Below are 22,217 nucleotides of genomic sequence, written 5' to 3'. Positions count from 1 at the left end.
TCTTCGACAGGCTTGCAGAGAGTGACGTAGACATGCCCAACATTAACTATCCATCAAAAGTGACAGAGACCGCAAGCTTATGATTGGTCAGGAAGCAGCTTACTTTAAATTTGTCAACAGCACCGCCATTGCCCGCCTCAAAAAATAAAAAGATATGTAGCTGCAGAGACGTAACAGATTGAAGAACGTCTCGCAGAAAAAGTTCAGAACTATGAACGTTTATTCACCTGTGGCGTGGCTGAAGGAGTACAAAGATACGCAGCAAGAGTTTTATTCGTGGACAGAAATGAAGAGAAACGTCTTTAGAGCAAGATTAAGAGGTGCCAATTGCTAGAAGAGGTGGAGGAGAATGAAGGACAAATTAGTCTGTGTTATAAAGTCTCTGAAATACATTAAAACAATAAAAAGATAGTAGTGAATACACTATTGTGGACCAGATACGTGACTGTAATGGTGGTAGAATACCTCAGAACAGCGTTACACCCTCTGATATCCTGGTGTGGTGACGGAGAAGATCGGAAGTAAAATGTCTCTGTCGTTGCATGTCCCTTGTGGAGCTGGCAGATAAGTATAAATCAGGCTTTAGAGTTCTACAACCCCCCAAAGCACTTTACAACACAATCATTCATCCACACATTCACACACTGGTGATGATGAGCTACATTAGCCACAGCTGCCCTCGGGCGCATTGACTGAAGTGAGGCTGCAGCATACTAGTGCCACCGGGCCTTCCGACCACTACCACCAGGCAATGTGGGTTAAGTGTCTTGCTCAAAGACACAACAGCATTATTCTCTGGTGGGATCAAACCTACAACCTACCGATTACTGGACAATTCGGTCTACCTCCTACATTACTGCTGATCTCGTTTTGGGTTTTGTTTAGTTTGAGTCTTTTTCCAATTCATAAAATGTGAAAATACAATATCATTTAAACACTCCTGCAACATATTTCTTGTTCCTTTTGGTTTATCCTGGGGGTTAGGGTTAGGACCCTGCAGAAAAACAAATTCTGCTTCAGTGGCCTCAGGTTGAATTGTAATTTTACTGCTGCTGTTTTGTATCCTGTAAAATATAGCTGGTTACAGATACAAAAAAATGGATGCTGGGAGAATCCGTTCTCTTGGTTTAGCTTTTTGCAGCAATAATAAGTAGTTTGCTTGGATCTGCAATAATACCACTGGTGTGTCTGTGCACAGCAGGTGTTGCGCTGAGTTGGTTTTTCAGTGCATAGCTGCAGGGAGAGGAGGATCTCAGCAGGGAAACAGAAGACAACATAACAGCTTTTGGTTATGTTTTAGGGACAACATCGAATTATTTTTTTAGACAAAAATATCACTGCTTGTGAAATTATCACCAAAATGATATAAAACACCAAACGTTGATGGTATAAAACATTTAAGATGTTGTTCCAAAAGTTACATGAAAAACAGGTTTGTTTGTATTACTTTAGTGAACATTTTTCCACACAGACATGATTTCTTCAGCCAGTTGGCCTCTACTGTACAGTCTGTTTTGCTGTTGAAGAGGAAACTGTGTTAACTACAAGCAGGGCTAACTCAACAAGTATACTGTACTGTCCTTTAGCACGTGTTCATGCACTATTTAATAACCACACCCAAAGATTCACTGAAAGGATTAAATGCATATTTGTTCAGTGATTTTAGATTTCTGCTTTTATGGTTTCTGGCACATTCTGAGGACTCCACAATATCCCACTTCTGTAAGGGGAGACGAAAAGGAAAAAGCCACCAGAGTCTAATGTTATTTCAAGATCCACCTTGCAAAGGAATGAAGCAACAACTGAAGAGCAGAGACATTCAATATTCAATATAATTTATTTCATTCAAGTTTAAATATACAAACTTCAAATCAGAATATAGGCATTCGAGTGAAATACAAACATACATTCAAAGTGTAAACCACATTTTAAGAACCTCTTCTGTGTATTTTGGGAGTTCAGACAAATGAACCGTCTTTCTTTACCAAAGAAAACCATACGAGGCATGTTCGAATAGTTTTCTGCAGAGTGCAAAATAACTGACAGCTGGGGAGAAGTTTTCTTCGAGGATTTGTTGCTGAAACTTAACCTGAACTTTTGATTAAAAGAGACCCTTCTCCTCATGGTGAAGATGGTCTCAAACTTTCGTGCAATTTCTGGAATTTCTGTGGAAAAACAAACCAAAGCGGAGGCCAGCTGTTAGTCTAAACCTCCGGAGTCACATGCATTCTCTGGTCCTCAGCCGACAGAAACAAACACAGCCCTGTCAATCTCTCTCCTGAAGAAATGCCATAATAATGAATCTCACTTCCTGCAGCAGCAGGTCCTGACTTTCATTGTCTGCATACCCTCTATGCTCCTTTCATTTTCCTCCCATAAGGTAAACTATCTTCAAGACATTCCTCTGATATGGAGGTAAACGTTGACCTCTGCAGGGAATGCCTCTGCTGTCTCTCCTTTTGACGTGAGTAAATAAAAAAGAAACAAGAAAACTTGGGCAGTGTGCAGAAGGACAATCGCTGAGGAGAGGAAATGAAAGAGCCTGCAGCAGACAGGGGAAGTCTATGAAGTAAAGGAGAGAGAAGAAAGAAAGGCTGACTCCTTAAAGCTCTCGGTGATTAAAGCAGAAAAGAAAGGGGCCAAAAATGAGGGGCTGGATTTCTGCAGCCCTAACGTTTGTCTCTCTCGTGTGTGTGTGTGTGTGTGGGGGGGTGGGGGGGGGGGGGTGGGGGGGGGGGGCCAGAGAAATGTAGAGATGTTGTGATTCCATTGCAGGACAAAACAGAGCACTTCTCAGAGTGTGTCAGTGAAGGCTTTGTGCTTCAGATTGTGACATATTGTGTCTGTGGGTGTGCTCGGGTGTGTGTGTGATAAAGGAGAGAGAGAGAGAGAGAGAGAGAGAGAGAGAGAGAGAGAGAGAGAGAGAGAGAGAGAGAGAGAGAGAGAGAGAGAGAGAGGTCTGAAAAGCCTGGAGGGGGATTTTCCTCTGAAAGAAAACGCTTTTCTCCTCCTCCCCCAGACAAGCCCTCCTCCCCCCTTTGCTCTCACCCCCACAACACAACACCAGGGAGGAGAAGCAAAAGAGGAGCAGGAGGATCAACAGGCAGCTTGACAATTTGTATCTCCGTGTGCTGCATTCTCCAAGTTTGTGAAGAATGGAGCTGACTTCACTCCTTTTTCAGTCAGGACAGCTCACTGTCACGTGGATCTGCTGGAGGGAGCCTCTGCTGTTGATACACTAAACATGGCAGGACTTCCATTCGCCAGCTCGGGTTGTCTGCAGAGGAGATCCAAGAGGAAAACATGAGAAAACTTTCTGCCTGCTAGAGGAGAGGCTCCTACAAACATGGTAAAGTATGATTTAAGCCGCCTTCCTGTGTGTTTCTTGGTCCTTTGTTGCCTTGCGGCTGCTCCACTGACCTACAGCTCTGAGCGTGTTTCCCCAACCATGTGTGGGTGAAGCTATGACCCAGCATGATAGGATGTTTACAACCCCACATTACTTCACTTTTGTCGTATTTTCTTTACTGCACAACAATATTCAGCTATTTATGTTCTTTGTCCAACATGTTACTAGCCTGCACAGCACTTGCCTAAAATTCAAACTTCAAAGCTTTTATTTTGTTATTCACAGCACAGCTGGTGGAACAGCTTCATGTCAACACTTCACAGCATCTTAAACTTTGTAGGTGTCTGTTCACTGATGAAAACACAAGGACGCACCTTTGTCTTTTGTTCAGAATCTTTAAACCCTCTGGATTCAGGCTTCATTCAAGCAGGCGGCACACACTAATGAGTGGAGAGTGCTTTTGTGAATAAATGATCTGACTGCTTTGGATGTGTACTTAATGGATTCTCCAGTTCGGTGTTTTGGGTCTCTGAATAGTTTGAACCACAAAGCTTTTTGTTTTTTATGACTAGAGAGGACTGGTTTGATCGGATCCCACTCCCAGCAGCCTCTGATAATTATAAGTGAGACTCAGGATGGGGGGATACCCAGGAATAATGAGGATTTTCTTATGTTTAAAATAAAAGCAAGCTTATCTTGAAGATGAACAACATCTGAGAAAAAACATAGACAACGTATTCCCGTCTCCACTTGCTGAATGTGTCATAATTACAAATGGCAGCAATGAATGAGACATGAAGAAAGCCAGACTTGGCAGGCCATCATGGCCTCCATTGTACTCCCTCTCATCCCCTGCTGCACACTTGTTTGACCAGCTTTAACAGCCTGTTTGTTTTACCTAAAACATGAGTGATGTTTTCCTCTACGACCACCCTGACTTACAGTCGTACGAGCCAGGAGTCTTAATGATCTGATTACAGCACGGTGCACGACCAAGAGTTTCTATCTTAGGTCAACACTCTCCGATTTAACAAAACCCAGATCCCCGGTGTGCATTGTATTTGCATTTAGTTACTGTGTGACCACGACACACACGAGTCATTCATTCACCATCGAGGTCAAGCACTTTCTTCCAAAAGCGTTAGTGTTTCTTTTTTCAGTGTCAAGCAAACCCCCATCTTGATTTTTTTCCTGATGCTTTACTGAGAGTTGATTTGAACTTGTGCAAACCATAAACTGTGAAGGAGCTTTGCTTTTGTGTTTGTAGTTGCACTCATTTTACAGGTAATAGGTTTAAAGCTGCAATAAATCTGCTAAACAAGCTAGCTTTTAAACACAAATACGGTTACGGAACTCTCATCCTTCCCATCAGTTATCATTCCCCAGGCCACACCCCCCTGATACCAGAACACGTGAGTAAGCAAGACAGCACAAAACACCAGCCACTGTTTTCTACATCCAAATGTCTTTTGTCGTCCAAAACCACAAATGATGTTTTTCTTTTTAGGACTCTGGTAGTCTGTCCTAAAGTTGAAGTGGTAGCAGCCGGCTGTTTCTCCTTCTCTGATATTACTGAGCGGAGAACCTCTCACACCAGTGGTGTTTTGTTGTTAAATGGGCAAGCACGAAGTACCCAGAAAAACAGTGCTTTTGTTCAGTGAGGGAGACAACCGCATGGCCCAATCGTTGGCTTTGGACAGAGCCGTGTTATTGGCTGAGGTCTCTAGACAAATGCGAGAGAACCTCTTTTCTTTTCCTTCTACTCTGCTTCACCAGCTACTTTGCCAATTATAATAAATGTTGGTTATTTGACAGCGTCTGCTGATGTCATTTCCCACCGAGTTCAAAGCAATCAGCATGAGTTAACCACAAATCCCACCTAGCAACTTTACTGCGCCATTTCCAAGTACATACCCCTGTTCAGGTACTCAGTTGGTTCAGAAATGGCCCGGAAAATGATCCTAATGGACCGGCCCGGTAAAATGCAGATAAGGGCATGCTCAGAAGGTCCAGTAAAATTACCCGGACGTTCCAAAAATGCAAATGGGTCTACTCTGTGCGGTGGAGATGGTGGGACCTTTAGTTTCACCTCTCTTTGGTCCAGACTCTGGTTCCAAAAAATCCAACATGGCGGCCCCTGTAAACAGGAGGTTTGAGCAACAGAAATAGACAAAAAGGGTGCAGTAATTAACAGAGTCAGAAACTTTGCAGCTCTGGAAATGTTTCAGTTCCTGTGATGTAGAACCCTATTTAAGAGATGAAGAAACTCAGAGGATTTGACTAAAGCTCCACTCAGCCACCAAAACAATGGGATGCTCTTGTTAAAAGTTGGGCTGAAGGCCAGTAAAACGAGACCCTTTTGTCTGAACGGTTGTTGTGCTGTGAGTTTACTGTCAGGATGTTTGGGGGAAGGTGTGATATGACAGTCCTGCTAGCTAGTGTAACACTTTTACTTTTGTTCTTTTTAAACAAAAGTTAAAGACCAAGACAAAGTCATAATTCTGTTTCCTCTATGGGACGTTTGTTTCTGCTTGTCATAGACATTCTTTCTTTTAATGATTTAGTAGCATTTTTACGGCTTTCACTGAAAATATTTTAGCTGATTTTGACGTTTTATTCAAACACATATTTTAGAACGGGGCAATAAAAGATGCTTTCATCCTGACATTAACACGGAGTCGACGTGCTTTTATAAATCTCACTTTCTTGGGTTCGGACACAAACTTTGTTTTTCTAGTGAAGGAGTATACTGTACGAACAGCTTTTCTGCTGGTATCAGTATTTCAGACATCTGCTCAGTGGGGCCTTTTAAACCAGATGGCTTTCTTGAGACAGGAAGTCAGAATATGGAAGCCGTGACCTGTAATTTTAGCATGCTTGCTGTCTTCATAAAGGAAAAGTGGGCCAAACTCAAATGCTTTGCAAGATATTTTCAAAACAAAGTCCGTGTAGTTCTCAAAAAAGCATTTAGATTTCAATTCCTCATAGTTTTGAATTACAAAGGAACTCTGATTCAAGGCTCCGATGGTTCATGTTGGATGGAGATTGATAAGACTTAGATTTTTTTTATAAGCTTCTCAAATTTCTTGATAGTTTTCTTTTAATGCGACTTAAAAAAACTTTTATCATTGTTTTGTGGCACTGATGTCCTTATCAAACCAGCTGTTGGGCAACCTATCTAACGTTTTACCTGTCTGGTCCTGTGGTTGCAAGATGAGATATGAAAATATCTCATGGAGCATTTCTATTCAGTGAAATACTTGCTTCAGTCAAAGATGCAGGCTTAGTTTTGGAGCACTTTACTTCCCTGATGGAATCAAACTTGTCTTGAATTGCAGCTGTGAGTCAGAGATTGTTTCTCCTAAAGAGATGACAACAGAGATTAATGCAGGATTCAAACACATTTGGTTCATTGTTCTCAGACATACTTCAATAATGTTTGTGTTTGGTGAAGTTTCTCAGAAAGTTACAAATCATTGTTTTTGTGGAAACAAATCTACTTCTAATGATCGTATTGAAACTTTTTGTACCATTAACGTTCTATTCATCCACATGTTTTTGAAATGTTACTGTTGTTGCAGATTAAAAAATCCTGTGATAGATTTGACATTTCATTTCACTCCTTTTTTCTACGTTGCAACATAACTGAACGTATGGAGAACATCTTATAGAATAAAACAAGCATCACAAAACTTGAACGCATACTCAAAAAGTTTTGCTTTCTCTCGTCTGAGAATTTTAATCAGTTGAAAGGATTTCAGATGGTGATTGCTGAGTTCAGCTGGAAACCAAATTCTCTCATCACCAAACAGAAGATGCAGAGGGATTAGCTGAGAGACAAGGTTCACATGGTTTTCATTATGACTAAGGCTATGACTAATGCTATCGTTTTAATTATGACCATGATTGCTCCAAGACTCAACATCATCTCAGAGCTAGGATCTGTGTCTAACAAGAGACTGTATCATAGTGGATGAGGCTTCTCTGTATCTGATGATTTTTAGCCTGGAAAAAAAGTTTTATTTCTTTAGATGGAAGGGGTGGACCTTCAAGTTTACTCTGCAGCCAGCCACTAGGGGGCTCCATGTTCATCGTAATAATAAATGTCAATAGGGAGCCTAAGTCACGCCCATCTACTTCCGGACCATGGGACCCCAGAAGAACGAAAAAATGAATGCAAGTCAATGGGGCTAAAAACGCAATTTTCTAATTCCGCTTGTTATGTGCCATGGATTTCACATATGATGTCTGTGAATTTTAAAGAAGCATTTTGATACCAATAACGTGTTTATTTTCGAACGAGGGGAAATGTTATTTTAGGTTTTATGTGAAAATTAGTCCAGGACTACAAATGCGCTTCACAAAGTGATGTCATGGAACCAGACCCGGAGAAAAACAGAGGGAAAATGTCTACGTTCAGCAAACTTCAAATCCTTCCCACAGGAGGAAAGAACCACCATAAATCTGGTCATGTGGTAAGTAGCAGCTACGCTAGGGGAGAGGATATTATGTGGTGATGTCACAAATGCGACATGCCAATTTTTAATTTGTAGTCATGCTAATTACGAACTTTTATCAAAGTTTGTGACAGGTGTGGTCGAAACATCCATCATTATTTTCATTTAAACTGCAGTACAACATATGTGCGATCCAGGATCTGAGGCAAAGCGGATTAGAAAAAAACTCTTTTAGCCCCGTTGACTAGCATTCATTTTTTCGTTCTTCCGGGGATCCATGGGCCGATCGGAAAGGGAGGAGATTTAGGTCCCTATGTGTAAAACTAGTTGGAGGAAACTATGGATAAAAGGAAGTGACACTACCAACACCAGTGATCTCTGCTGATGGCTAGAGATACTAGCTGAAACATGCCAGGTAAAAAACTATTTTTTTACTAAACTGTAGGAAGAGAACAAGAAATAGATTATGAATAAAATCACAGAATGAACGTACAAAACAGTAGGAGGAAAACTTTTTGGTCATTAGAACGAAAGTAAAACATGGAAAAACAAACCTGTTTTAGATGACTCAGAACAAACACAAACATCAAGATGAAGAAGATGTAACAAATTAAAATACATTTTCTTTGAAGTTGAATTCTTCAGGGCAAAAATCAGAATTCCAAATGTGGATTTATATTTTGGCTGAGGAACTCGTGCATGACAAGACTTGTGCTTCAATAGCCCTGAAAAGTTTGGGCAAAACGCATTTTATGCTTTTAGTGACTTAAAATAAGACGGTTACGGGTGCTTCTCCTGTTAGTACGCCGAGGCTGTGCTGGTCAGCTTTTAGCTAGATCTTCAAGACCATACATGCAAAAACCAGGCAGTTCCCGGGATTTGGAGGCAGATCTTGACTCATGCATTGGCTTTAGCCTGGAGCTAGATTGACTGAGTCCACTGTTTGACAGGAATTTTAAAGACTAATCAACAGAGAGATCAGTGAAATGCTTTGACATGTTGGTGTTTTATTGGTGTCTTTGTTCACCTTCACATTTATTCTCCAGTCTGCTTTTCTTTTGCTAATCTTGACCTTTTGCTGACTGATGACACAAATAGACATTGTGCCATAAATGAGTTGACAGTTTGTTTGTTCAGTGGCCCACATTTGGAGTAAACCCTTCATTAACTGCTGCCTGGAGCAGTGTGGTTAAACTTGTAATTATTTGCTCAATAGTGAACTTGTAGAAAAATCCCAGAGGCACCAAATGGTCATCAAAAGAAAAAGGCCAACCTTTAAAACAAATGCCTCGTGTCCATGCTAGCATTAAGGTCAAACAGTGACCTTTGTTGGAGACTGGAGCTCTTTCTGGAGTAAAGTCGAGTGACAATCGTGAGAGAGAGAATCCTCGTGTAGTGAATGTGAAGAGGAGGCTGTGGTGGAATTTGGTCAGCTGGGCATCAATCAAAAGCAACAGTCTGCGGGGATAAAGCTTTGTCTGACTGACTCTGTGGATCACTGTGGGAGTAAAATACTTTGGAAATTAACAACATCTCTTAGAATAAGCTTGTTATTGTCTACAGTGGTAGAATATACAGTAAAGAGTGTTATCCTTAAATCAGAGGAAATAATATAGTAAACTAAAGTAACCTTTTATAATTTCCAGCTCTGCATGAAAGGGGACCAAAACACATTATAGCAAAGCAAGTTTTATATATAAGTTGGTTAAAGCTACAAAAAATGTCAGCAAAGGTATGACAAAGCTTTGCTTTTGTGTTGCTAAGATGTAGAACTGTCGTCTATTGTTAAAGTGGCGGTGTGTAGTTTCCTGGCACTAGGAGGCTGTGCATTCATTTCAGGGTAGTTTTACAATGGCTGTCTAGTTTGAAATAACATTACGATAAATGTTGTTCCTTTTGGAGCAGAACGTATGCAACCTCGGCGTGATTCCTCAGACTTTGATGCTCCTTCTGTCAATCCCATCGAGAGCTGATTGTAGTTTTCTGAAGCTGTAGTTTCCAGATCTGCTTGGGGTCCTTCACCTGCTGATGATGTCATCATAATGCAGCAATACCGCTCATAATATCATAATTATGTCAATAAATAATTAAATAAATGAATGAGTGAATAACCAATATCGTTAAGAGTAAAAACCCATACTGATCATTTCTGATCTTGCTTTTTATGCCAACATAGGTTGACAATAGTGGCCGGCTGGTAATGTTGATCATCTCTGCATTTTGCAATGTGCTATTGACCTACTTTTTGTGAGGTGAATAAAAATAACAGAAATAACAAAAATACAGCAGAATTCAGATTTCAGGTTTTAAATTTTATGAAATGTTTATATGAGTCATGAAAAGTTGGACTTAATGGGTCTAAACTGACACTTTGATCATAGCTTTAACACTTTTTCTACAGCCTACACAACAAAACACAAGCATTTTGGCAAAGGTGTAGTATCTTAAAATTCCTAGAATACAATTTTAAATTTTAGAATCAGATTGAGATTTAAATTTTAGGCATCAGTTTAATTTTTCTAGATAACGGCTTTTTCTAATGTTTAGCAGTGTCACACGTAGGCCCGTTTGCTCAAAGAAGACATATTCAAACAAACCTGTTTATAAAACTTCAAGTTAGCTACTTAACTTAATGCTTTAACTGTTTTTTATCCTGCAATGAGCACGACAAGCCTCTAATAGCTGTTTTTGCTGTAATTATGCCTATGATGACAACTGTGGTTGAAGCTAAGGGAACAGAACATATTTAGCTCCTTTGTTCTGTTCTTATATCAGAATTATTCATGCTGAGCAGTTTACAGCTCATGTCTGTTGTCTGGTCGTGTCCCATGTAACATAAGATCTCAAAACACCAGAAGTAAAATTTTTATGGCTGCCTAGAACATCTGATCTGTTTCCAGCCAAGTAAAGTCTCTAGAGGTTCTCCCTAGTTTATCACCAGTCAGACCAGCCACAAACACAACTTCCATGTTGGTGAAAAAATACCTTTTAGACAAGATAAACTAATAAAACTTATATATTTTACACTTTTAAAATTAAATGGTCAAGAGCCACAATGTCCCATCCTGGTCCTAAATGGTAACAATCCTTGCTGTTTTAGATGTGTCTCTGCTACTCATCTAATTAGATTATTTTGTCAGCAAGTCCTCAAGTTCTGTCTATTAATCATTGTTTCATTAGGATAAGGTGTGTTGAAGCAGGGAAACACCTAAAACATGCAGGCGAGTGGTCCGTAGAAACCAGACTCAGACATCACTGACCTAAAATAACTTGCACTGTTAGAGTTGAGTCACAGTAATTTGGGTCTGACTGTATAATTTAAAGAGAGCTGGGATATATTCTGAATAAAGTAGATAGATATTGTTTTTTCTATTGCCGATACAGACACCGATTTGTCATCAGCTGATGCACCAAAATGCACCAAATACTGAAGCTCAGTGTTAAAACCAGACATCTAACTAAAGTTAATTAAACAAATAAAATAACTAAGTAGTAAACAATCAAAACTGGTAAAAAGGACATTTTAGTTCACTTGAAAGGTATATCGACCAATGTCGATGAATGAAAAATGGCAAATATCAGCTCGATATTGCAACCAGCCGACATTGGTCTCCCCCTATTTCTGATGACATATCATTTTATTGTCCGTAATCTTTTTTACTTGTCATCAACTTTTTACATACTGTCTGCTCAGGATTACATCTAAAATCACCAGTTGGGTTATAATCTGGATTTAGAAAAATCTAGCCTTGAAACTGAACTAATGTTGTACTTTACCAAATTTACACAAGGGTAATAGTTCGTCTTGGGTTGAAACGTATACCACGTGTGGTTTATATTTCAATTCAATTCAGTTCAAAAATACTTTATTAATCCCAGAGGGAAATTGATTGCTGTAGTAGCTCAGAATAATAATAATAATAATAATAATAATAATAATGAAGTCGTCAATGAGTTGTTGTATGTTACAATGGCTGTTGGCAGGAAGGATCTCCAGTAGCGGTCAGTGTTGCGGCGAAACTGAAGAAGCCTCTGACTGAAGACACTCTTCCGTTGTCGGTTTAAGGGTTGATAAGTCCCAAAAGTTCAATGAAATGAAAGGAAACCTACTTCTCACATGCAACACTTAAAAAATCCTGCTGGATGTCTGAAATAAAGAAAAAGGAGCAACTTGAAAAATGTGTTTCTCTTTTGGACCTTTTGTAAACCAGAAAAGACTTTACAGGCAGTAAGACTCTCTTTGAGCTGGTCTTAATCAGGAAAACCGTTAGCTAAAACAAAAATACAGTACAACCACATTTTCAGGAACTCTAGTTGGTCCAAAACAGCTGCAGCACGTTAGCAGTCAAAGGCCTGTCTGTGAGGCGTTCTGCTTCCATTTCACAATCTATTGTGACAGATGTACACAATCAGAAAAAAGGAAGGAATGCAGCGACTACAGGGGCTGCTTTGATGGAGAGGTGCTCAAATACAGACGCTGATACGAGTCCAACATCCTCCACTGATCAGTCTGGGCCAACATTACCTACAACTATTCTGCTCGATTCAAAGACGTGAGGAGAGTTGTTTGTCAACTGCAGCTGAAATGCTCTGACATTTGTTTCCAGTTTTATTTGCACAAATGCTTCTGCCAACTGGTCCCAGTGTTGACCAGTGTGAGCTCTTTGAAGCCGCTGCACTTGTGTTTATTTGAGCTCCTCTGGTTCTGCTCAGGCCATCAGGGATCAACATGAACGGGCTTAAAGCTGAGTCCTTTGTGGGGTTGGGAGATTACTGTATCACAGGAGGCTACCGAGAACTGATCGTATAAATAGCTCACATGCTGTGGATCCCAAAGAAGTCCGTGTTTCCAACACTTACTGTAATCCAGCAGGAAGACCACTTTGACCGAGGAATTAAATAATCAAGAATTTGGGTGAGGTTGTGCCTCTCGGTCATTGGTACAGATTTATAAGTGAATGAAAGATCTAGTTTTCCTGGTGATGCATTTTGACTACTTCCTTGATTTTATTTTTTGTATGTCAACCGATATCACAAAACCTGCAATCTAGAGATGTGTTCGGGGAAACTGGGCCACCAAAGTTTACCTCAATATTTGTAAAACTGACAGATTTAAAGCAATTTAATGTTTTACGGTCACTTGGCTTGAATTGTGTTGACTCTAAAAGTTTCAAATGGCCATCCGGTGCTGTAGCCAAAATGATGGATGACAAAAAGCAAATGTGTGATATTTGTGGCTGGATTAGAGGCGTTGCTTTGTAGTCCTTTGTCTGTCTGACAGATGTTTTGATGAACTGGATGAGTTATGTGTTATTGTGTGGATCCGTGGTCGTTAGTGGAAGATTTCCTAACACTCTGGCGGCCTTAAACACGTTCTTCTTTTGCCACATTGAGGTTAATTTGTTCGGTTTCATATGCAACGTCTGTGTGGCTGACATTCATTTTCCCTGCTGGGGCACAAATTTTTTCCTTCTTTTAATTTTGTGCCAGTTTGTCCAGCGGATTTGAGACTAAATGCGTACAATATCGTGGAGCTCTTTAAGCACAATGTGAGGCTGTTTACTGGCTCATGTGCATTTGATTTTGCACATGATCAAAGTCAGAAAACAACCTAACTTAGCCTTAGAGTCATATTCCTTTAAATTTAAACTATAAACCATGTGGCAAATTCTTCCCACATTTTGCAGCCAGCTGACATGCAAAGCCCCAGATCAAACAAACTATATATGTTCAGCACTGTGTAGAAATGCCCAGCAGTTTAACTGATCTGATCTCGGATCTCATAACATCCACAACTCATCCTTGCAGCCGGATGGGTTCACTAAAAACGCTTTAAAGACGCTTTCCTTTTATCCTAATAGGTTCCATGTGTCTTCACTAATAGCACTGCTGGTGCTGATACCTTGTCCTTGCAGACATTCATGAGATTAGTGAAATCAGAGCTGTGCATGTAGTAAAAACATGTGCATGGCTTGACACAAATCAACCTTATGGACAGTTTAATTTTGAACGGCGTTGGTGATCAAAAAAGATTCTTCTTTTATTTAGCTCAGACCTTGTGTGGCTGCAAACACCCCAGAGGTAACTTGGCCCGTCTGCAACCAAACAAACAAAAAAAAAACAAACTAACTAACTAAACAAGCATGAATATTAGCAAAGATATAAAGGAACATCTTTGAAAAATCTGTTTTATATTTTACTTTTGTAGCAATTAATACATATTAATTATGACCAATAAGATGTGATATTCCATACAAATATGAAATATCAGTCTGATTGATCTTTGACTGTTTAATCAGAAGATTCTAAGGTTGTTTGCTTATTCAGGGACCATAAACACACTTCGTATTGATTCAGACAGAGTCAGTGTATAGTTTATAAAATGAATTTAATTCTTTTTCCTAAACTAATGATACATGACAAAATATGAATAAGGAGATGTGGTGTGGTGGATGTGAGGTGTTGTGATGGAAGCTAGATGTGTCATGACCCGAACTTAGAGGACCCGTGAAGACACCAAATACAACAAGACAATTAACAGTCTATGAGCCTGAAGCTATGAGGAGGTGTTACCGGAGTCATACTCAGGCAAGGGCAGAGTAGAAGGCAAGCGTGGGTCGAAGCCAGATCAGGACGAAGCAGGTACAGGGAGCAGGCTAGAGACGTGGTCGTAGACAGGCGAGGGTCGTGGTGGCAGGCAGAGTTCTTGGCGATGTTCAGACGTGGAAACGAGGTCGAGAGGCTACGATCAGGCAGGATAACAAAAGGCTGGAAGATCTACTAGCAGGGGTGTTCAATAATCTGGCTGAGTGCTGGTGGTTGACTGTGGAATATATAGCTGGTGAGGCATCACAGAACGTGTGTAGCCAGGGTTATTTGCTCTGGCTGTGCATATGGACTGTGGGATCTCAAAATCAGTCCATTTGGTGACGTTACAGTGAGTTGACTGTGGTTGCTAGGGAAACGGGGCCTGGCTGGAGCTTGATGAGGGGACTAGGTGTGATGCATGAAGGCTGATGAGTTGAATGATGGTGCATGGAGGTCAGGGCATGGCAGTATCATGACAAGATGTTGTAGCAACCGTTCTCTGTATCTGAGAGAAATTGTGAAATATGGGTGTAAAAGAATTAGTTGTTTGTTATAAACTAGAGAGTTGTTTATTTATAAACCTCGTCAGACACCAGTATGCAGGCTTATGATACCCTTGTATGAGTTGCTCCCGGCGGTCCGGATGGTTGCGGTCAGAGTGGTGAGGTCACTGGACGTCGAAACCACGATACTCAGAGATTAGTAGCTTCCTCTGATTTCAGCTTCCCCGGCCATGAGATGCAACCTGGGGTCTGCAGATTAGGCGTGAAGTAGCTCTGAAAAGAGCTGGTGTGTCTGTAATCACTTGCAGCGTCGCAGAAAGGTTTTGACTTAAGGTCAAAGGAGATGGTTTCAAAAGAGAGGCTTCTTTCCCGATTTGGCCGAATCTGGGTTCAGCTGGAAACTGAATTAATCGGGAAGTAATTATTGTTTTATTAAACTACTTTGTTATGATTTCTGGCCAAGTTTGGCCAATCAGAATTTGACAAGTTTCTGAGTATTTACCAACATCCCTCAGAAAGCCTACGCCCTAGTTCAGATACAAAAATCTTTTTAACCTTAATATGTATCTTATTGTAATGTATGAGTGTAAACAATGATTAACTTGTTAAATCAAACACACAGTGATTTGTGATATAAATGGATCATTTGTAAGAACAACATTCATTTCAAAGCCATCATTGATTTAAGCACAGATTATTCAAACATTTCATGAACATCTTGTTCATTCATCACACATGATTATTCACTTATTCAGAGTGAAGAATGTTGACGACTGGCGTTCACACAGTGAGTGCAGGAACCTTGGGAGAGAATGTTTGTTTGAATGTTTTGTCTTCATGGAAGGTCAACACGCGCTTCTGGATTTAGAAGGTCACCTAGAAAGTGGATTTATTTCTGTAGATGAAAGGCTATTATGTTGATCAATATATAGGAGAAACTTGACCCTTTTGGACGTTACACTTTTAAACATGTAACATGGCAACCAGTGTGTTACAATCAATTCATATTAAGTATTTTTTATTACATTTTAAATTAGGATCATTTATGTTCACATTTTCAATAAGAACAGTGTAGGCTAAAGCTTGGTTTATGCTTGACGCATTTACTTTCCGCGCGGTGATACGGCTCGCGGATGGAACGCGCTTCACAACTCGCAGCGTTTATGGTTCGTGCGGCTCATCTCTGCGGTGAGCCAATATTCTCCCAAACTGAACGGGGCAGCACGGAGCTCTACAGCATGCATCCAACACTACACCATAGTAGAAGTAGAAACTACTGTTTACAACATGGCATTTCAGCATTTTTAACAGCGTCCTCATCTTTTCCGACAGTGCGAGCTATTTCTCTCCAAGAATTATTAGCAACATGTTGATCACGGTGATCTCTGAGAGCTGAAGCATACAAATGTCTGTATTTACGAACCTCTGCCATACTAGTTCTTGCCGGTCCGCCATGTTTTTCCGCGTCCGTCCGCGTGGTTAGAAATTTTCCGAGGTGCGCGTTGCGGAAATCTTGAGCCGTGCGGAGACGCGGGGGAGGGGCGTGGTTGTTAAAATGATGCAAAATGACGCGACTTTTCCGCGCGGAGCCGTGCGGACCTCGCGGACGCGTCAAGCATAAACCAACCTTAAGGGTCTACAGTCTGTGGCTCTGGGGCCTTTTGCAGTGGCTCTTTGTGACTTTGATAAGAAAGAACATTAAAATAAATTAATCTGTTTTAAAGGCACACTTTACAGTTTTGCTTGCTTTTAGCACTCCCTAATGTCTGTTTTTAATCCACTGTGGATAAACCAAAAATGAAACCTATCTTTTCGCTGTGGGTTCGTCTTTTTAACACACTTATTCTAACAGCTGAAAGATCTCTTTGGCCTTCATCGGTTTCTACAGGACCGATCATCACTAAATAAAACAAATCAGCTTTGTTTACGATCTAAAACATGTTGGAAGTGTGAGACTCCAGCTCCACCATGTCTGCTCCATCCCACAGTTCCCTCCACCAGCAGGGACTGGCGACTCGGAAGTTGCAAGTGCAATATTCTGGCCACAGGGGGCAGTGGGGGTCTGAGTGACAGTTCTTATTTAAATTAATTCCTTGTCATAATGAAATATCGGCAAACCCTAGTTTTATGCTCACACTCATCATTTATTAGTATGCGGTTTATCTTTTAGTATTTCAATCTGGGATCCTTGTTTTACCACAGAAGTAGTTCTGTTTCAATCTTAGAGGAAAGGAAATATGTTTTTTTTTTTGCATCTTTGAAAGTCTTTCCTTTTGTTCTAACACAAATATCAATAACTGTCCGTCTATAACTTATTAACGTTCCTTAGTTTATCAGTGTAAGCAACTATACATGTTTATACGTAGTATCGTTGCTTAATACATTTTTATTTGTATTAAAAGCTTCAAAAAGTTTTTGATGCTCTGGATGAATGTAAAAGGGAAAATGGGGTTTGTGTTTGTAAAGGTTATGTAGGCCTTCATAAATAAAGAAATAAGAAGTATTCTTTATTACTGCTCACCTTGTTAACCCTAGTGAGGTACAGGTGTTAAAACTGTGGAGAGCTTATTATGTGGTTTGCTGTTTCGGCTATTTTTATTTATTTATTTATTTGTTTGTTTGTTTAAAAGAAAGGGAACTGAGAAAAACAGCATCTCTGTGTCTGTTGATGGCTTCAGATCCGCTGTAGGGCTGGCAGACACAGTTAGACTATTTTTCATATGTTTCCTTTTAGTCTTTAGTCATATTCTTACTCACTGTTTGATGTGTAAATCAGAAATGGAGTTGATTCAACTGGTGAGCTGCTGAGACTGTAAAATTCTCCTCCAACCTCAATACCAAGCAAATAAAAATACAGACATCTCAGCCAGAAAGGGAAAAAAAAAGCCTTCTCTGAACAGCTGTTTCTGTGCGCCTCCCCCTGCAGGGCTGGCATGAGAAGTCTGGAACGCTACAGTCCTATGAATAATGCTTTATTCATTCAGAGGAACATGTTTCTGGTCATTAAAACAAGCATGGAGGCTTTTTGAGTGATGTGTTCCAGACACCGTGAATCTTTTGGTGTGTTTATTGAATTTTTTTAATCTGTTCTGACCAGAAGTTGATCCGTTTATTTGGAATAAACTGAGTGATAAATCTTAAAGCCCTACTGTAGATTTTAGTTTTAGATGTTTTGCATCACTGAAACTAGTTTTGGCAGCAAAAAAAAAAAAAAAGAATTAACAATGAAAAAGAATCATGACATGAACTTATTTATTGTCTCTTATGTTTCTGCTCTAGAATCCAGAATCCCTGGAGTTGTCCATCCAGAGCGCCCTCTCGGCCCTCTTCCCACCTTTTGAGGCCACGGCGCCCATCGTCCTCAGCCAGCTGTTTCGCACCATTGATGAACGTTATCATGGCGACGCTCTGCAGTGTCTGCTTGACTTTCTCATTCCCTCCAAACACTTGCTGGAGAGTGTCCAACAGGCTGCGTGTGTGAGTATGAACTCACTAAAGAATGGTTTTATTGACACCTAACTGCAAGCGTCTCAGACACCAGGCCATTTTCATTATTGGAACTCCTGGATAATTTTACTGGACCTTTGTGGCATGCACGTGTCTCCATTTGATTGGGCCGGCCCAAAATACCCAAATTCCATTCCATTTCTGGGACCAACCGAGTACCTGAACAGGGTTGTGTACTTGGAGATGGCCTGGTAGAGTCGCTGGGGACTTGGTTGCGACTCAGTGGGAAATTTTATCGGCACATGTAGCCAAATCACCGGCATTTTTAAAATTTGAAAAATTGCTGGTGTAGCAAAATGGAACATAAAGTATAATAAGCAGTGCTGATGCTGCTTTAGAGTCCCAACGCCAAAAAATGTGGCTGAAATCTCTCAAAAACATTGTAACCCAATTATGTAACATTTAGTAACAATAAAGAAAGCCAGGAGAAATTACTGAGCAAGTCACCCCAAATGACCTTTTTCTCTAATATTATACTGTATAATTGAGTGGCTAATAGTGCTGTAGACACGTGTAGTCATTATTTAGGCTTTTTATTGCTGCTACTGAATTACATGGAGGCACTGCACTTCAGCCAAGTCTCAGCCACGCCCCCAGCTGGCCTGGCCGCTCGCGAGCCGATACAAAACGATACGGTTCAGAGCCGCTTTCCTCTTTCAAAGCAAACATCTTCCTCCCTTTCTTCAAGTGAATGAGGTAAAGGGAAAATCTTCCAGTGTGCTGGTTAACAGCTCGTTTGTCAAATGTAGAAACTCAGAAAGCGTACGGGTGGGGGTCTGAGAAGGGATGCTGTCAGCCAGGTGACACATCCTTTTGGTGCATTTTTCTAACAGGAAATGTGAAGTAAGACTCTGGTAGGGGGTTGACTTGATCTTTACATAAAAACCTCAGTATCATCCCGTATTAATGAGCTTTGTCCTTGTTTTCAGGCTGGATACTCTGACGTGGTTTTCCGCTGTGAAGGCTGGCCTCTGTGTCTCCACGATAAAACCGTCATCCAGCTGGCCTCTGTTAACCCTCTCCTGTTGCGTCCCGGAGACTTCTATCTCCAGGTGGAACCTTTTGGTGACCAGGCAGCAAGGATTGTCCTGAAAACTCTCCTGGAGGAGGGATGTCGAGAAGTTGAAGAGACCCCAGTCCCTGAGACATCCTACCCTGTACTCTTCACTGAGGACTGGCTGCAGGACATCAACAAAGGGCGCCAAGGAACATCTCTGTCCCGTTGTTTGCTTTCCACAGATCAGGGAGTAATCAAGCTGCCTTGGGATAAAATCACCATCCCAGAGTTTCTGGACAAGCCTAAGATCATGCTCAGATGTGTTGAAGCACCTTCTGAACCTCGGAGGGTTTCTGCCTCCTCCCACTTTAACTCATCCACCCTCCCAGTGGAGGCCTGGGTTCCCCCATCAGAAGTTAGGATCTCAGCATCCCTGAGACCTGCACACTCCTCATCCAAACTAATTAAAATTGAAAATGAAAGACAAACTCCCAGATCAGCCCCCAAACCGCTAATCAAACCTGTGGGCTGGGTGTCTCCTAACACCTGGGAGAGCCTTAACTCTAGGGAGATGGAGGGAGATTATGTAGACCTGGTGGAGATCGCCAAAGGGAAGGAATTTCTTGACAATCGTATCAATCCACCCAATCCAGTTTTGGTGAAACCTGTGAGACCGCCCCCACCTATACCACTTGGAAACAGTGCCCCCTGTGGACGCAGCCTTTGGTGCACGGGTGAGTCCTGTACGCCATGCAACCAAAGAACACTGGAGCTGGAACTCACTGATCAAGACTTGAAGTGTCGGTACAGAGACTCTTACCTAGCTGCACTGAAAAACCCTGTCCAATTTGAGAAAGGGAATGTGGACCTCCTGTCCGCCTTGGAGGAGGTGAGACTGTGTGAAGACGGCGTTGAAAGAGGTACATTTGAAACCCGAACTGAAGAACACATGGATAACCACTCCAAGGAACGCAGTCAGCTATCAGGGGTTGTGTGCCAAATCAATTCCAGTAGTGAATCTAAAAATCTCACAAAGGACTCACCTTTGGTTTTAAAATCATGTTTGAGCCAAAGCAGCAACTTGTTTCCAACTGTACTCATTTCTGAGCAGGCTAGACATGCTGCCTGTGTCCACCCAGTATCGGACATGTCACTGGCACCCTGTGACGGTGATGTTAAACCACACCAGATTGTGAAGCCATCAGGGAAACACAAAGTCAAAGTGAGGTCTTTGTCCACTGTGTCAGAGACTCCCAAAGGAAGTCCTGCTCTCTATAAACTCAACAACAGGAGCCAAAGCGATGTTTGTCCCCAGGCAATCACAAGCATAATCCAGCATGAAAAGAGAGAAGTGGATCAAGTAGAAGGACAGAGACACTTTAGGAAAGGTAAGCAGTGACATGGGTTAAATCCAACATCATTTTTATGCATTTACGCTTATCTACTAACCTAGTGAACTAGACCAAATTCTTGCTTTGCAAAGTTTGGTCTAGGAACGCTCCACTGGAACCTCTGCAGCCCCAACATCATTCTGGCTGGCCAATCACAGCTCTCTAGAGGGGTTTCAAACACATAAAGAGCTGTGATTGGTCCATAATGGTGGGCCAATCATAGTGCTCTATCTGCTTAGTGAACAAATCACAGAGCTTTATCTGCTTTGTGGGCCAATCAGTGCACTCTATATGCCTGGTGGGTGGGATGATGCAACAGAGTGAAACAAGAGTATGTCACATTCATTGTCCAGTGGAATGCGGAGATCATTTGAAAGACAACGGTAGAACCCGCCCCACAACCGAGAGCCGTCAATGGAGCGTTGCCAGACTAAATAATACATTTATTTAGTCTGGCTTGCCAGGCTACTTATATACAACACCCTGCTGTGACCTTGCCTGTTTGAGGGTTTTCCTCAAGGTCTCGCATCATAAAGATTCATCAGTTCAAAAAGTCAGAGATCAGACATTAAACTGATCTCCCAGATCTGTCTGAGCTTTCTGGCAGCACGCTCACATGCACGTCATTCCTCTTATCAAGGGAGTGAACGGAAATAGCACACTAAAACAACAACAACAGACATTCATCTAATGGAGGGAGATGGCAGGATGTTTCTCTGTCCTCCACACCCGTCTGCATAGACATGCATGTCCACACAGGGGAGAGCTGGGGTCTTGAGTGGTGACGTGCTTGTCATGCACTATTGAAGCGGCAGATAGAGTACAGACGCAGCTTTGTCGGCCCCAAGAGGACGATAATTAGGATGTCTGAAGTCCAAGATGAGCCGAGTATCCCGGCTCTTGATGGGTCAAGTTGTGGAGACTTTGTAAAATGTTTAGAGAATGCCTCTGGTTGGTGGAATTTGATTTGGTGAACGGTCTGACTGAACCCAGTAAATATAGTTGCTGGTCTAATAGGTTAAAGGGATACTTTAGCAACTTTTCATATTTTAAAGCTTTTTCTTGAGCCGGTGTGGGCTAAAATGACCCTTTACAGGGTCCCTGCTGGTGGGGGGAGCAGTGGACTGGAGTGGAACTGACATGGTGAAGCTGGAGTCTGCTTCCTGCATGTTTTAGATCGTGAACACAGCTGATTTGTTTGATTTAGTGATAAATCACTCATGTAGAATTTAGTGAAGGCCGAGGAAACATTTCAGCAGATGTTAGAAAGACGAACGCACAGCGAGGAGATGAGTTGCATTTCTGTTTAACCTCAGTGAATTAATAACGGACACTAGGGGGTGCTAAAAGCAAGCAAAACTGCAAAGTGCGTTTCCCTTAGCAAAAAGTAGTAAACTTGAAGGTCATTTTATCAAGTATGCTTGA

At 41.3% G+C, this 22,217-nt stretch overlaps 1 protein-coding gene across 4 annotated transcripts in view; it reads left to right on the top strand.

The window, feature by feature from the left end:
- Positions 1-3,143: 3,143 nt before the first annotated feature.
- Positions 3,144-22,217, top strand: part of quo (quattro) — a 40,710-nt gene continuing 21,636 nt past the window's right edge. For all 4 annotated transcript variants that reach the window (XM_015959468.3, XM_015959470.3, XM_070549334.1 and 1 more), the window contains exons 1-3: positions 3,144-3,349; positions 18,177-18,374; positions 19,334-20,789. In XM_015959468.3, the coding sequence (XP_015814954.3) occupies positions 3,347-3,349; positions 18,177-18,374; positions 19,334-20,789 (1,657 nt within the window). In that variant the 5' untranslated portion in view covers positions 3,144-3,346. The remainder of the gene's footprint in view (positions 3,350-18,176; positions 18,375-19,333; positions 20,790-22,217) is intronic.

Source organism: Nothobranchius furzeri, chromosome 3 (assembly GCF_043380555.1).
Source record: "Nothobranchius furzeri strain GRZ-AD chromosome 3, NfurGRZ-RIMD1, whole genome shotgun sequence".
Lineage (NCBI taxonomy): Eukaryota > Metazoa > Chordata > Actinopteri > Cyprinodontiformes > Nothobranchiidae > Nothobranchius > Nothobranchius furzeri.
This window is presented reverse-complemented; position numbering and strand designations above follow the sequence as displayed.